Source organism: Leucoraja erinacea, chromosome 9 (assembly GCF_028641065.1).
Source record: "Leucoraja erinacea ecotype New England chromosome 9, Leri_hhj_1, whole genome shotgun sequence".
Lineage (NCBI taxonomy): Eukaryota > Metazoa > Chordata > Chondrichthyes > Rajiformes > Rajidae > Leucoraja > Leucoraja erinaceus.
This window is the reverse complement of record NC_073385.1, coordinates 57,677,574-57,692,230: the sequence shown is the minus strand read 5'-3', so window position 1 is coordinate 57,692,230 and position 14,657 is coordinate 57,677,574. Positions and strand designations below refer to the sequence as shown.

The 14,657-nt window shown below is 42.2% G+C and overlaps 1 protein-coding gene across 5 annotated transcripts in view; it reads right to left on the bottom strand.

Moving 5' to 3' along the window:
• bahd1 (bromo adjacent homology domain containing 1) overlaps positions 1-14,657 on the bottom strand; it is an 84,799-nt gene that overhangs the window by 15,931 nt on the left and 54,211 nt on the right. For all 5 annotated transcript variants that reach the window (XM_055640875.1, XM_055640876.1, XM_055640877.1 and 2 more), the window contains exon 4: positions 10,974-11,353. In XM_055640875.1, the coding sequence (XP_055496850.1) occupies positions 10,974-11,353 (380 nt within the window). The remainder of the gene's footprint in view (positions 1-10,973; positions 11,354-14,657) is intronic.

The following is a 14,657-nucleotide window of genomic DNA, read 5'->3' as shown; positions in this document are numbered from 1 at the left end:
ATGAAGGGTCCCAAATCTACATACGCCAAGCATTGTATGATCTGCAGGAAACTACCATCCATATTCCTGTCCTATTTGGACATTGCAGGTGCGGTCAACAGTCCTGCATGGAACTGCAGGCTTGGTGCATGCTGGTGCCTCCCATTTAGTCCATAATAGATTGTGGGCAGTTTATTGGTGAAAGCCAAATTCCACAAATACAAACTGTAAATAGTTGAGCAACCAATGATGACCTGGTATCACCCCACCAATAATATTCCATCAGCCAGACGGCAGCTCATTTCTTCTATAATCAGGTTTGGTTTCTTTAACTAATCTCTATTCATAATTATCCCCAATTCCGACATCCTTTCACCCAACATCAGCAGCACAAAACTTGTGCTAAAAATCTTTTGGGCCCCAATAGACTTGATACATGGTATCGATCCACACAATTTAGCATCGATCAGCCTATCCTATCCTTTGTCTATGGTGCCTTTTTCCTGCTTCCCTTTAGACATGCTTATGCTTGCAAACCTCCACTATTGCACCGTTCCAATTTCTAGATTGTTGTTAGAGTAAAGATGTCTGGCTCAAATTCTGCACTGGACAGTGATGATTACATTGTAAAGATGATCCTTGTTTTGGATACAGTGCTATAAGTACTCAGATGTCTCACCTGATCAATCTTTTGGCTCAGAGGTGCCAAGGCCAAATGCAGTATTGTTAGGTATCAGCCAAACATGACAAACATGTTTACCATTTACTCATTGCATAGCCACCTCTAAGTAAGGAAGATTGTGGCTTGAATATCCACTCCAACAACTTGACTGTATAATCCACGCCTACAATCCAGTAACCACTATAGGAGTATCGGATTAATTGATTCTGGTATTCAGTTGGAAATCTGAAATTGAAACTAAAAATGCAGGAAACAGCAGCCAGTCAGCATTTTTGGAAAGAGAAAAAGAATAACTATTTCAGGTTGGAGACCTTTTCTCAAACCTGGGAAAGATTTTTATATACATGGCAGAAAAGGTGGTCTCAGACGTGAAGCATTAACACAGTTTCTGTTTCCACAGAGGCTGCCTAAGCAGCCAAGTATTTTCAGCATTCTGTGATAAATTCCTTTGTACTGATATCAAAACTAGGTAGGTGATGTTTGCTTGTAGAGGCAAGCACCAGCCCAGAATGTTCTCCAGTACAGTTCTCCAGTTGAATAGTTCATATTCTGCCCTCAAAAACATCACCAAAGCAGATCATTTTCCAGTTCCTCGTTGCTGTTACTGCAATTTAATTGTGAAAACTGATTATTGTATTTATGATTAGAATTGGTGCTCACTGGATTACAAGAGGCAATCAGACTCACTGAATCTGAAGAAGGGTCTCGACCCAAAATGTCATCCATCCCTTCTCTTCAGAGATACTGCCTGTCCCGCTGAGTTACTCCAGCTTATTGTGTCTATCTACTGAGTCTATACTGGCTCCGAGTTACAACAATGCTGTTCAGTTCCACTCCACTGCCCTCACCCGTGAGCCTGACAATTAAGGGCCTGTCCCACTTAGGCAATTTTTTTCGGCGACTGTCAGTCGTTGCAGGTTGCCACAAAAGCGGCGACTGGATCCTCCGCACGCCAATGTCTACGACAAGCTGCGACAACCTATCACCTAGTCGACATCAAGCTATCAACAACCGGCGACCCATTAGGACGTCCACCTATGACCACACAGGCAACAACCCACAACAACCAAAGTCAACCTACGCCCACCCATGACAAGCTACGACCCTGTCTACGACAACTGAAAACAAATCAGTCGCAGGTAGTCGCCAATGGAATTCACCGAAGTCAGCACCCGGCGACAACCAACGTCACCTGGCGACAACCTGCGTCATCCTGGCGACAACCTACGACAGCACCTACGACAGTGAATGGCGGTGCAGGCTCGAAGGGCCGAATGGCCTACTCCTGCACCTAATGTCTATGTTTCTATGACAGGAGAAGACAAGCTACGTCAAGCACACAGTCGCTGAAAAGTTTTGAACAAAATCAGCGGCGACCAGAAAAACGTTACGACTCTTTAGGCGACTTGACGAGACTACTCACGATCATACAGGCATCACCCCGCCTAAGTGGGACAGGGACTTTATTTTCATTGACAAGTGTCTCCATATACAAAGTTAAGAATCCTGGACCGTTTTAAAACCACTTTCTCAACCTGCCCTTTTGCTTTCATAAAAGCAAGTCCACATCTCGCTGTCCTTTCACTTAGAATTGTCCCTTCTATTTTATATTGCCTTTTCTCATTCTCTATCAGAATTTTTCTCGGTATTAATGTCCATCGGCCACCTATTTACCCATTCCATCATCAGGCTGCCCAAATCTTTCTAGTCTTTTACTATCGTACACTCAGTTTGACAGCACCAATATCACCCACAGTTAGAAAATATGCCTAACACAAAATTAAAGATATTTTAGAATCGGTATTCTTATTACCCACACTTGGAACTGCATTTTCCTCCTGTTCTAAGGTTAAAAGATACTGCAACATTAGTTTGAGCGGGGGAGCACTGCCTGGCATCCTGCCCAAAATTTATCTCCAACTTTTAACAGTATACTGTTGTTTACTGCAATATTGGTGTGCAGATTTGATTAAATTTCATAGTTAATTCATTGGTTTTGTTCTGGTGCAATTTACTGCAATATTCAGGAAACTTGACAGTGTATGTTCATAAGTTCTAGGAGCAGAATAAGGCCATTCAGCCCATCAAGTCTACCTAGCCATTCCATCATGGCTGATCTATCTTTCCCTCTCAACCCCTTCTCCTGCCTTCGCCCCCTAACCCCTGACACCCGTTCTAATGAAAAAATCTGTCAATCTCCACCTTAAAAATATCTATTCACTTGGCCTCCACAGCCTTCTGTGGCAATGCAGAATAGATATTCCACAAAGTAGCAATCTACCAATCCCATAACATAAAAGGGAGGTAGAAGTTACCGTGATGCACAAAGAAACATTGTTTACCTGAAATGTTTGCTCCATTCCCTACCACTGGTGCTGTCTAACCATTTTTGTGAGAAAGACCTATGTGTATTTCACAATCTCAAGACAACAAAGCTGATCAATGTGGAAAACAGGAGCCAATGTGCGCTCAGCAAGGTCTCACACACAGAAACACTTGAATGGACAGGTAATTTTGTTGTCGATTTAAAGATAAAATGCCAATGTGAACAACAGGACAAGCTGCACTTTAAAAAAAAAATGCCATGCGACACTGTGCTTCTGCCAATTTTAAAAGGCAACACTTCTGACAAAAACACTAATTGAAAGTTCATCATGGTAATTTGAAAATAAATTCAGCTTTTAATTATTTTGATTTTTTTTAGGATATGTGGATGTGCACAGACAATCTCTTTATTGTTCATCCCTATTTGCCCTCTAGAAAACAGTAGTAAGCTGCCATCTTAAGACACGGAAACCAGAAGTTACAGCATATTGATCAAGTGACAAGGAAGCAACATTTCCAAGTCAGGATGGTGTGACATGAAAGGGTATTTGTTGGCAATCAGGTGCCAGCTGGTTTTATTCGTCCCAATGATGTATGACAATAGCTTTCAAAATAAATGTAAAAAGGATTGACAGCGCATCTTCATATGGATATATACCAAAGCCATCAGTGCAGAGGGGGTCTGGAGAGGGGTGGGGTGAGGGTGTCCATCAAATGTCAATAAAATAGGCTACTTTGACCTGATGAAATTGTACTTATCCAGGCATTCCTGACCCGAGCATTGTAGTTTGTGGGAAGGATTGGAAAGTCGTGCAGTGACAGGTATTGTAGAATATCCACTTGAATGTGAGCGGGTTTTAATCAAAGCCAAAACATCCAGGTTATTCATTTAGGCCGATTTGACTACTTCAATGTTATTAGAGCTCCTTTAGGGCACACGCTCAGTCAAATGCTACCTTGACACTGAAGGCACCTTGCACCTGCAATTGAACTTCTTAGTCCACAAATTCTCGATTGTCCAATCTACCTCCTTGTGGGTCATGCCTGTACTTTCTCTGCAGCTATAACATTATATTCTGTATTCTATTTATTTTCTATTTTGCACTATCTGATGTACTCATGTATTTTTGCCTACAGCATGCAAAAACAATTTTACTGTATCTCAGTACACAGGAAATAAACCAATATCAATATTTGGTTTACAGGCTATAACAAGGTCTGGAGTCAGTCCAGAGGAACTTTTACTGTGTGCATCAGTGAGGTAGGAATTGTGATGACACCTTCCACTGCTCTGATTGATACCAGGTATATTCCAGACGGGGTGGGAGATGGGAATAATCCAGACAAAGATTGCTCCAAGCAATTCCCACCTCATTGGAAAGATATTATGTTACTGCTCTATTGCCTTAACAGGGATTGGACTGGAGCACACATCATTAGCACCTCAACAGGGAATATTGCCAGGGCCAATTACCATTGTAGTAGCCAGTGAGCAAAGCTGCTCCTTGTTATTAGAGTAAATATGATAGTGGTCACACGAAGAGACCAGGATGGATGCGACTAAAGTTGATCACAAATATTTCAGTTATCTTGTATTCATGCTGGTCTCACTATTGAAGATTGGCAAACACATGTAACATTCACTCATCAGTTACTTAAACAGTCACTTACATTCAGGTTTGGGTATGCCATGACTAATTATCTTTGACCCGATCCATTTGTTGTACTCTTAGTCTAAACGATGTGTGCTATTTACATGTGTTGTAATATCACTGACACCTCATTTTTGGTACACTTAAGTGCTGAACATGGCATATTTTTATTCAATATGACCCCTTACTGAACTAAGTTGATCAACTGACTTTATGGAAATAGCAGAGTGAAGTATACTGGGCTGGAAGAGTTTACTATGTTCTATGGCAGAGAATTCCACAGATTCAGCACTCTGTGTAAAAAATGATTTCCTCATCTCGGTCCTAAATGTCTTCCCTCTTATCCTTAAACTGTGACCCCTAGTTCTGGACTTCCCCAACATCGGGAATAATCTTCCTGCATCTAGCCTGTCCAACCCCTTAAGAATTTTGTAAGTTTCTATAAGATCCCCCCTCAGTCTTCTGAATTCCAACGTGTACAAGCCGAGTCTATCCAGTCTTTCCTCATATGAAAGTCCTGCCATCCCAGGAATTAGTCTGGTGAACCTTCTCTGTACTCCCTCTATGGCAAGAATATTTTTCCTCAGATTAGGAGAACAAAACTGTACGCAATACTCCAGGTGTGGTCTCACCAAGACCCTGTACAACTGCAGTAGAACCTCCCTGCTCTTATACTCAAATCCTTTTGCTATGATTTGCTATTCGTGCACAATACCTCATTAATGCTAATTTTTGAGCAGTTGGACCCTTAACAGTTAAATCCTTCCTCTTCGGCATAATGGTAGAGTGGCACAAATCGTCACAGTGAAGATGGGAGTGTCTGCACTCTTTTTACTGTATATATACACACCCCAATATACTGCAATCCAGTATATTGAATACCTTTGTAACTTTACGTGGCAACTCTTGCTTACTTGTACTGTATGCAAAACAAATAATTATCACTGTACCAAGTACAGATGACAATAAAGTATCAAAATCTTTTAAAAACTTAAGTCACGAATAGCTACTACATGTAGAAGCTACATCCTTTTGGGCAAATAACCAACCCCCATGTCCTTGGTGTAACTTACAGGCATCGCCAGCCCTAACTGCACTGAAAATCAAAGAATTGGCCCAGCAAATCCATGCTGTATATTAACTTCTTACCACAGAGGCAAGGGGGACAGCTCACCGTCACCATCCCAGGTTGAAAGATAGTGGGAGTAAAATACGTGTGAACAAAGCAGAGTAATTACCAATTACTGATCAGCTGCTGTGATGAGACAGAATGTCTCGGTTTGGCCAGGGATAACAGCATTTTACAATATTTGAGTACTCCTGTTTTGAAAGTGCCCTACAGGCATTAATTTTGCAGTTGAAAGACACAGAACCCCAATGATAATTACCATCTATATATAGCACCAACAACAAACTAGTCAGGACAAAGCGACAATGCACTGAATATCTTGTAGTTACATATTAAGCATTAACATTTTAATTTATAGTTTAAAAAAAAGGAGTGACGGCTTTAATTTATGTTTAATTTTAACCCAAAGGCATCACTGCAATTCTATTCCCACGTGTTTAGTAACTGCTCAGATCGCAAATCAATGCAATAAGGAAGAAGTTAATTTCTTGCAAAAAATATCAGGAAGTAAACAAGCCACAAATGCGTATGTGCTTACTGTTAAAACTACCATAGCTCACTGGTTAAAGTCAAACTGGAGTGTGGCCCCACCTGGGATATATTCATATCTCTGGGTCATACAAAATTCCACAACATAAGAGCAGAAGAAACAGGCATTCTGTGCTGGTGCCATCGTTCAATAAATTCGTGGTTCATCTTTTATCTTCGCACCATCTTTCCGCCCTAGCCCCACATCTATCGATTCACAATACCCAAAGTCTAAAATTGGCATAAAGTTCCAATATTTATTGCCTTCTCATTGAAGAAAATTGTTCTCCTCTGTCTTGAATGTTCAATGCCTTATGTTTTGATCTTGATCCTTGTTCAGGACAACCCAGTCAAGGGAAACAGCAGCTCTGAATTAACCCTGTCAAGCCTCCTTACAATTATGTATATTTCAATGGAATCACCTCATTTTTCTAAACTCCAGAGAATATCGACCCAGACTGATTAAGATTACAAGAGACGTGATATGCTGTAATCTGGAGCAAAAACAAATGGTTGGAGGAGATCAGTGCTTTGAGGAACATCTGTGGAGGCAAAGGGATGGTCAACGTTATGGGTCAAGTCCCGTATCAGGACTAAGTATAGAGGGGAGAAAGTCAGCACAAAGAGGTGCGAGGGAGGTGCGGGCCAGGGGCCGGCAGGCAATAGGTGCAACCAGGCGAGGAGGGAGATGGAGTCACGTAGGTGAGAAGTGGAGTTGGGAGACGGCAGCTGGTGGGTGATAGGCAAGGACACAAGCGGAGTGAATAAAAGGAAACGGATGGGGTCAGGTGGGTGGTAAGAGAAGATGTTGGAATCCATTAAAGAAAGCGATAAATTAAACCAGATAAGGGGAGGCATGATGGGCAGATTGAACCAGTTGAGGAAAGGTAGGATACCAAGTGTGTGGGTGATAGCAGATTGAATCAGGTTCGTGGGGGAGGTGTGGAAAGAGTTGAAACTTGGAAGCAGAGGCTGGAAAAGAAAGGGCAAAACTTGGGTGGATCAGGCAAGAAAGGAACAATGTGGGGTGTGTGAAATTGGAAAATTCAATGTTCATATCATTGGAGGTAGACAACCTAGGCAGAATCTCACGTAACCTTCAAGTTCCACGATTGCCTGCCAGCTCCTCCATTTTGCTTCTTTGTCTGACATCCCTCTGCACTCTTAGTCCTGATGCTGGATTTTGATCCAAAGTGTTGACTAACCCATTGCTTCAACTGCCTGACCTGAATTTCTCCAGCAGTTAAAAAAAAATTTAAATTTATGACGAACCTTCCACCTTCGAATCAAACTGGTAAACCTTTGTTGCACTTTCTCCATTACAAGCATATATAGGGAGACTATATCTACACATAATATTTGAGAAACTGTCAAAGACTTATATATAATTAGAGCAAGATATCCCTTATTCAAATCCTCTTGCAATGGAAACAAACATGCCGTTTGTCTCCAACTGATTGCCAAATCCCCATCACAACTTTCTCATTTGTGCTCCAGTACACCCGTCCCTTCGAATTTTCAGTCTCCAAACATTTAAGAAAAATGTTTTCCATTTTTATATCCAAAGAGAATAGCCACCCAATTTTCCAATTATACTCCACTGGACGTGGATGTGTTCACTTAGCTTCTTGAAATCAAAGGCTTCTCCCTTTCATCTTCACAGCCTAAAATATCACCTGGCTTAGAACCAACAATATTACGACCACATCATCTTATCTTTAGTTCGCCTCCATTAAATTAAAATTAAAGACTGGAAGGTGACGAGTAGAGACAGGAGGCTGCAGGTGAAACCTGAGAAGGAAGGTAATTAGTGGAACCAGATAGGGGAGGGATGATGGAAAAAGATGAGGAAGTGGAAGGAAGCTGGGTGATGGGAGGCTGCGACGGGAATTGAGAGAACCTGCATGAATCAGAAGGAAAAATATTGGAACTGAAGGTGCAGGTTACTCAACCTTGGTATTCAACATTCATACCATTGGGCTGTATATTATCTACAAGAAATGTTGGTCTTCTAGCTTGTAATTTGCCCTCACCACAGCATGGGAGAAAACAGAGGAGAGGTGTGAGAACAAGAAGAGAAATTGAAATGAAATGTAACCAGGTCAGAATGGCCATTGTGGAGAGAGCACGGGTGATCATCTAATCTACTCTTGGTCACAACAATGTCGAGGAGGCCACAGAGTGCACTGATTGCAACGGAATCATAGTCAAAGTTGGAAGTGCATGTGAATCATTGTCAGACGTGGAAGGGCTGTTGAGGGGGTGCAGAGACGTGTGGCATCTCCTACAGTCACAGGTGAAAATACCAAGGGACAGTGAGGGGGTAGGGATAAGCAAACTAGAGAGTCAGAGTGGTCCCTGTGGAAGGCAGAGAGAGAGAGCGGGGAGGAGGATGTAATTAGTGGTGGGAGCCCAGTGGATCAGGCAGAATGAAGTGTGGTGTACTGGATGCTGAGGTTGGTAGGCGAAAGGCAAGGGCCAGCTAAACTTACCCCTGCGCTGTCTGGGAGGAAGAGCGAGTAGAAGTCTGGGAAATGGAGCACATGTGAATGAGAGCACCATGAACCACAGAGGGAAAACCACGTTTCCTGAAAAAGGCTATTTTACATGTCCTGGAACGAAGAGCCTCATTTGGGAAGAGATGTAGCAGAGATAGTCACTGATAGAAAGGGATCATGTCCTTGTAGGAAACTGGGTGGGAGAAGATCTAGTTAAGATAGCTATGGGAGTCATTGGATTTACAATAAATATAATTAGATAGTTTGCTCCCTTAGATGAAGGCAGCGAGATCCAGAAAAGAAAGATGTCATAAATGGTTCAAATGATTTTGAGGGCAAGATGGAAGGCAGTGAAAATCTTGGTTTTGTCCACGAGTACAGGAATCCATTCCAGTGCAACCATCAATGTGGCAGAAATGAAGTTGGTGAGTGCTGCATTGTAGTTTGGTATGTAGCTCATGTAGCTATTTGTTTTAAATCGTTCGCAGCTCAGGCCTGCATCCAAGTGCTTACTTCTCCATGGCTACTTTATATTTTAACTTACCGCTTAAAAACCACTGAGTTTTAATTCCAAAACTACCATGTGAGGATTTGAACATGGGACGTTGGATATTTAGTCTAAGAATAACAGACATAAAATGTTGGAGTAACTCTGAGTCAGGCAGAACAACAACTTGGAGAGCTGCACCACCCACTGCATTACACCAGTGAACAACTTAAATTAGGGGTGCAGAGACAAGAATCGATGGAGTACAGATCTTGGTGGATAGTTTGAGGTTATAGAGATCACAATCCAGCAGATTGCAAAAATACTTTAATCTATGTGCATATCGTACTCATTAGCTTGTCTGTTCAAAAGTTATTTTCTTTGGTCATACCAACCATAACTTAAGGGATGAAACACTGATCGGAAACATCAAGCCCATTTCTCTCTCCAATTATGATGTCTTACCAGCTAAGCATTTCCAGCATTTAATTTGTATTTATTCTACAATTCAAAGGCAAGTCCAATTGTGTGTATTTTGGAAAAGACAATTGATGTCAATTGCAACACAGGTGGGAGCTACCCAACATACTGTAAGTACATTTAGGAAACTAAACCAAAAAGGACCAGATTGAGATTCCAAATTTAACTGAACCATTTATCCTTGAAACAAGAATGGTGTCATTCAGATTGTCTGAAAAGCATTTAACAGAGAGGAGATAGCAACCCCATTTTTGTTGTGACTTAATTTTAACTTTATGTGTTAATGATCAGATCTAATCCATGTTCCCCCTTTCATGTGGCCGACTTGCACGCCAATTGGATGACTAACCAGCAGAACAAGTACAAAGCTTCATGTTAAGTGCACTGTGTGGTTAGCCACTGAGGAGCAATGCCAAGCAGAGTTCTATTGCTTGCAGAAGGTATAGTCAATTATTGCAACTCATGCCTGCATTTACGAACATCCTTCTGGGCAACAAAATCAACTGGCCCTCTCCACATGCGCCTTTGTGTATCGTTTGTGCTGGAGCCAAATCATGTTTTGGGACAGGGAACTAGGAGGCTGTCTAGTCCTTCAAACCAGCTTTAATTAGAATGTAGTTAGCATATGGCTTAACTACAATTACTAGCTTTAGTTCCCAACTCTTAATAAGAAACTTACAGTCTCAGTTTAGAATGTCCAACTTTCCGGGAGTGTGTTCCATGCTTTCCACCCCTTTGTGTGGAACATGTTCTCCCTCACAACTCTTGTGAATGACCCAGTTCTTTGTAATCCTAGTTGAGAGGTTGGTTAAGAGAACCTTTTTTCCCCCAGCAATGCCCCGAAAGGAACCTCTATATAACATCTCAGCTGTAAGATGCACTTCCAACAATGCATTCCTCCTCTCCACAGACCATCATCTATACTAACCCTTCAGACATGCTGTAACAGAAAGATTAAACAAGACATTATGGAAGCTTGCTCTGCATAAAATGCCTACAGTTTTGCTTTCCCCCACATTAGCTCCCCACTCTTTGAAACCATCACATTAATTGCAAAGTTCACTGCCCAATTTATGAAAATTGCTTTCAAATAAAAGTTATTTATTCTAAAACATTATAATTAAGTTGATATTTTAGCCTCTGTCTTTTAGCCTTATTGAAGAGGCTTATTGAAGACAAAAACGTAAGAACAGCATCTTCCAAACCAACTCACCACAACATAGACGGGTTTCTCGTAGGGCTCTCCTACGGGGAGCCAGCCATTCGTGCCTCGTCTCCTGCTGATTCTCTGCTGCTTACTCTCCGAGTGGCCTGTGCCAGCTTTACTCTGCTGGGCAGGTGAAGAACGGCTGGACTTGGAACCGCTGGGTGGTTTGGAGCTCTGAGGGCACTCACGGGTCAGCTTCGGCATAGACAAGGTGTGGGGTCTTGTGGCTGAGGTTATGTCCAAACCAGGGCGCTGGATGTAGGGGACAGTTTCAGCAGCAGAAGGGGCTGTGGGGACAGGGCAGCCCGAGAGAGGATTTGCTGGTGACGCTGGATGACCCGTGACTTGCGTGGTTACACTAAGTGGCTCCAGGGACTTGTACTCGTCTAGAAAGCAAAAGAGAAAAGAATTAAACATCAGCCTAAAGGTTTCCCAGTCAAAACATCATATGTCCATTTCCTTCCAAGGATGCTGCCTGATCCACAGCTTCCTCATTTGTGTTTCGCTCAAGATCCCAGCATCTGCAGTCTTGTGTCTCAACATTTAAACGCGAATGGTTTAATTTCATCAACGTAAATACAAATGGCAGTTTACTGCTGTTCCTGTTAGGACTTCCAGCCAAAAATGTTGTATACGAACACTATAATACTACATATCTTGCCCATACCACAAAATTATTAACTGTTGGATACCTCATCAGATACCATCACCCAAAATCTGCTTACATAAACGTGCAGTTTCTCTTATCCCTAAAAAGACATTGAACCTCATTATTTGCACAAGAGGTAGCTGTGAAGCTCCCAGTCATTTTACACCTGCTGCAATGCTGTGGAATGGCCATTGCATTACAGTGGCTTTGTTATACATCAACCATTTCTTTAAAAGGCAGACAAAAATGCTGGAGAAACTCAGCGAGTGAGGCAGCATCTACGGGGCGAAGGAAATAGGTGACGTTTTGGGTCGAGACTCTTTTTCAGTCCTGAAGAAGGGTATCGAGCCGAAACATCACCTATTCCTTCGCTCTATAGATGCTGTCTCACCCGCTGAGTTTCTTTTGCATTTTTGTCCACCTTCGATTTTTCCAGCATCTGCAGCTCTTTCATTTCTTTAAAAGATATATTTTGTGACTTCCAATTGCTTCCCTTCCATCACATACTAGAGGGTGGAGCACAATTCAATGCTAGGAATAAGAACAAATTCCAAATTTAGTACCCTCTCACCAACGGTGGGACAACTTTGTCATTCAACTGGTCACTTAGCATTGATGCAATTTAAGTCAATTTATGTGCCAAGCCTTAGGTGATGGATTCAGTTTCATGCAAACCAAAAGCCCTGGGGATTATTCTAAATGCCAGTAGCTAACTTGTTCTGAGGTTGCAGTTTCACATTACCTTTAGGACCAACCAGACTTCAGAATAGTAATTGGGTGCAGACATATGCAGGCTTCATTGCAGGTAATAATATGGCTGATGCACACAGATCTTGCTGTGATTAAAGCTGGTGCAGAACAGCAACATATTACAAAACATTTTGAAAAGGGACAACAGGAATGATCCTTTTCAATTACTAGCAACTGAGGAACAGTGCTCATATGTTCAATATGTTTGAGTATGCCCAAGCCCAAAGGACTGGATTTCTGATGTGCGTGTGACATGGCCTCTCCTGCTTGCCATCATCAATTCCTTCTCTGGACATGACGTCAAACAATGAAAGTCTAAATCCATGCTCATGCTATCCCTCAAAAGGTGGCAACAGTAAATTCTTAAAAAGGTGCCCATATTCAAGATTGTTATCCGTAGCTTGACAATTTCAATTCTTATGTTCACACCACTGGAGGCACAAGAGATTGCAGATGCTGGTACCCATAGCAAATAAAAGGTGAGTGGCTGGAGAAATTTAGCGCTTCAGGCAGCATCTGTGGAAGAAAATGCAGTCGATGTCTTGGGTTGAGATCCATATGGAATGAAAAAGATTAGAGGGGAAGTAGCCTTTGTGTTCTCAACGTGATCTCTTATACACAGGTAAGACGCAAACTAGGCGAACGCTTTGTGAGTGGTGACCATTTGAATCTCCCGGACGCTAGAAATTCCGCGTGTCTCCAATGACTCTTAAACTTTTACAGATGCAGCATCGAAGGCATCACAACTTGGCTTGGGAACTGCTCTGCCCAAGACCGCAAAAAGTTTCAGAGAGCTGTTGATGTCGCCTAGTTCATCACACAGAACAGACTCCATCTACACTTCATGCTGCCTTGAAAAAGCGACGTACATAATCATAGACTTGTCCCATCCCAGTCATTCCTTCTCCCTGCTCCCATCTGGCAGAATGTCCAGAAGCTTGAAAGCAGGCACCACCAGGCTGGAGAGCAGCATTTTCCCCTCATTGGGCCTCTGAATGGCCCTTTCATAAGTTACTGTCCGATTCACCTCTACCACATTGCAGCCATTTGATTTTGTGTATGGTACTGATGCACCATAATGCTGAGAACTATATTCTGCATTCTGTATCTCCTCCTTTGCTCTATCTATTATACTTGAGTTTGACTTGATTGTATTTACATAGAATCAATTACTGATTGATAGCATGCAAATCAAAGCTTTCACGGTACCTTGGTACATAGGACAATAAACCACCCAAATACTAAACCTTCCTTTCCCGAGACGAGGACCAATAGGTGACGGGTAGAAAATTTGTGCAGGGCTAGGCCATTCGAGCCAGCACACCACCATTCAATTTGATCATGGCTGATCATTCAAAATCAGTACCCCGTTCCCCGAGACCCTCTTTGTGCTCCCCGCTCTCCTCATCTTTGACTATGTTATCACTACTTGGCCCTCATCTCGCCCTTTCCCTTCTCTTGATACTAGCCATCTTCCTTCTCCACTCAGTCCTGATGCAGGATCTCAATCCAAAACGTCAACGATTCTTTTCTCCCCACAAATGGTTTTTGATCCACTGAATGCTTCCAGCAGTATATTTTTGTGCTACAGATTCGAGCATCTGCAGCCTCTTGTGTCTTGAAATTGGAAAAGACTTCTGTTAACTGTTTGCAGCTCCGCAATTCTCTTTTTACTTAAATAAACTATTAATACCTGTTCCTTTGGCACAATGTTTTGTTCTTTGTCCTATACGCGAACCAGTCCTGATGGCCAAGAATTTGATCAACTCCCCACTATAGCACTTCTCCGGTCATGTACATGTGAATAGAGGGAGTAATCTTGGATGCCAAATTGCGGGGTCTAATTCTTTAACTTTCTCTCTCCACTCGAATTATTAGTTCCAATCTAGGTCAAGTTCTCGTTGTTTCATATCCTGTTGCAAAAGTATCCTGTATCCATTCAGTGACATCGTGTCTCAGAAGGTGCCACATAAAAGCTGCAGCCATCCTTTCATTCAGACCTGGAGAGAGCGAGCCACAAGTCGCATCTGATACTGCTTGCAAGACTGCAATATTTCTGAAGAAACTTAAGTGATCTCAAGTAGCGTAGCTACTCATAAGAATATTAAAGATATTGAAATGAACTTTTTCAATCTCTCGTCAATGAACCCAGCAGAAATTCAGTCGAGCCTGCCCAGGCAGGATGGAGCTAGGATCCCATGTTGGAACACTGCCTGTAGTTATGAAGATAATTTAAATTCCTTTCACCGACTCAGGTTATCCTCGAGGGCATCAAAAGGTGATAAAGTATA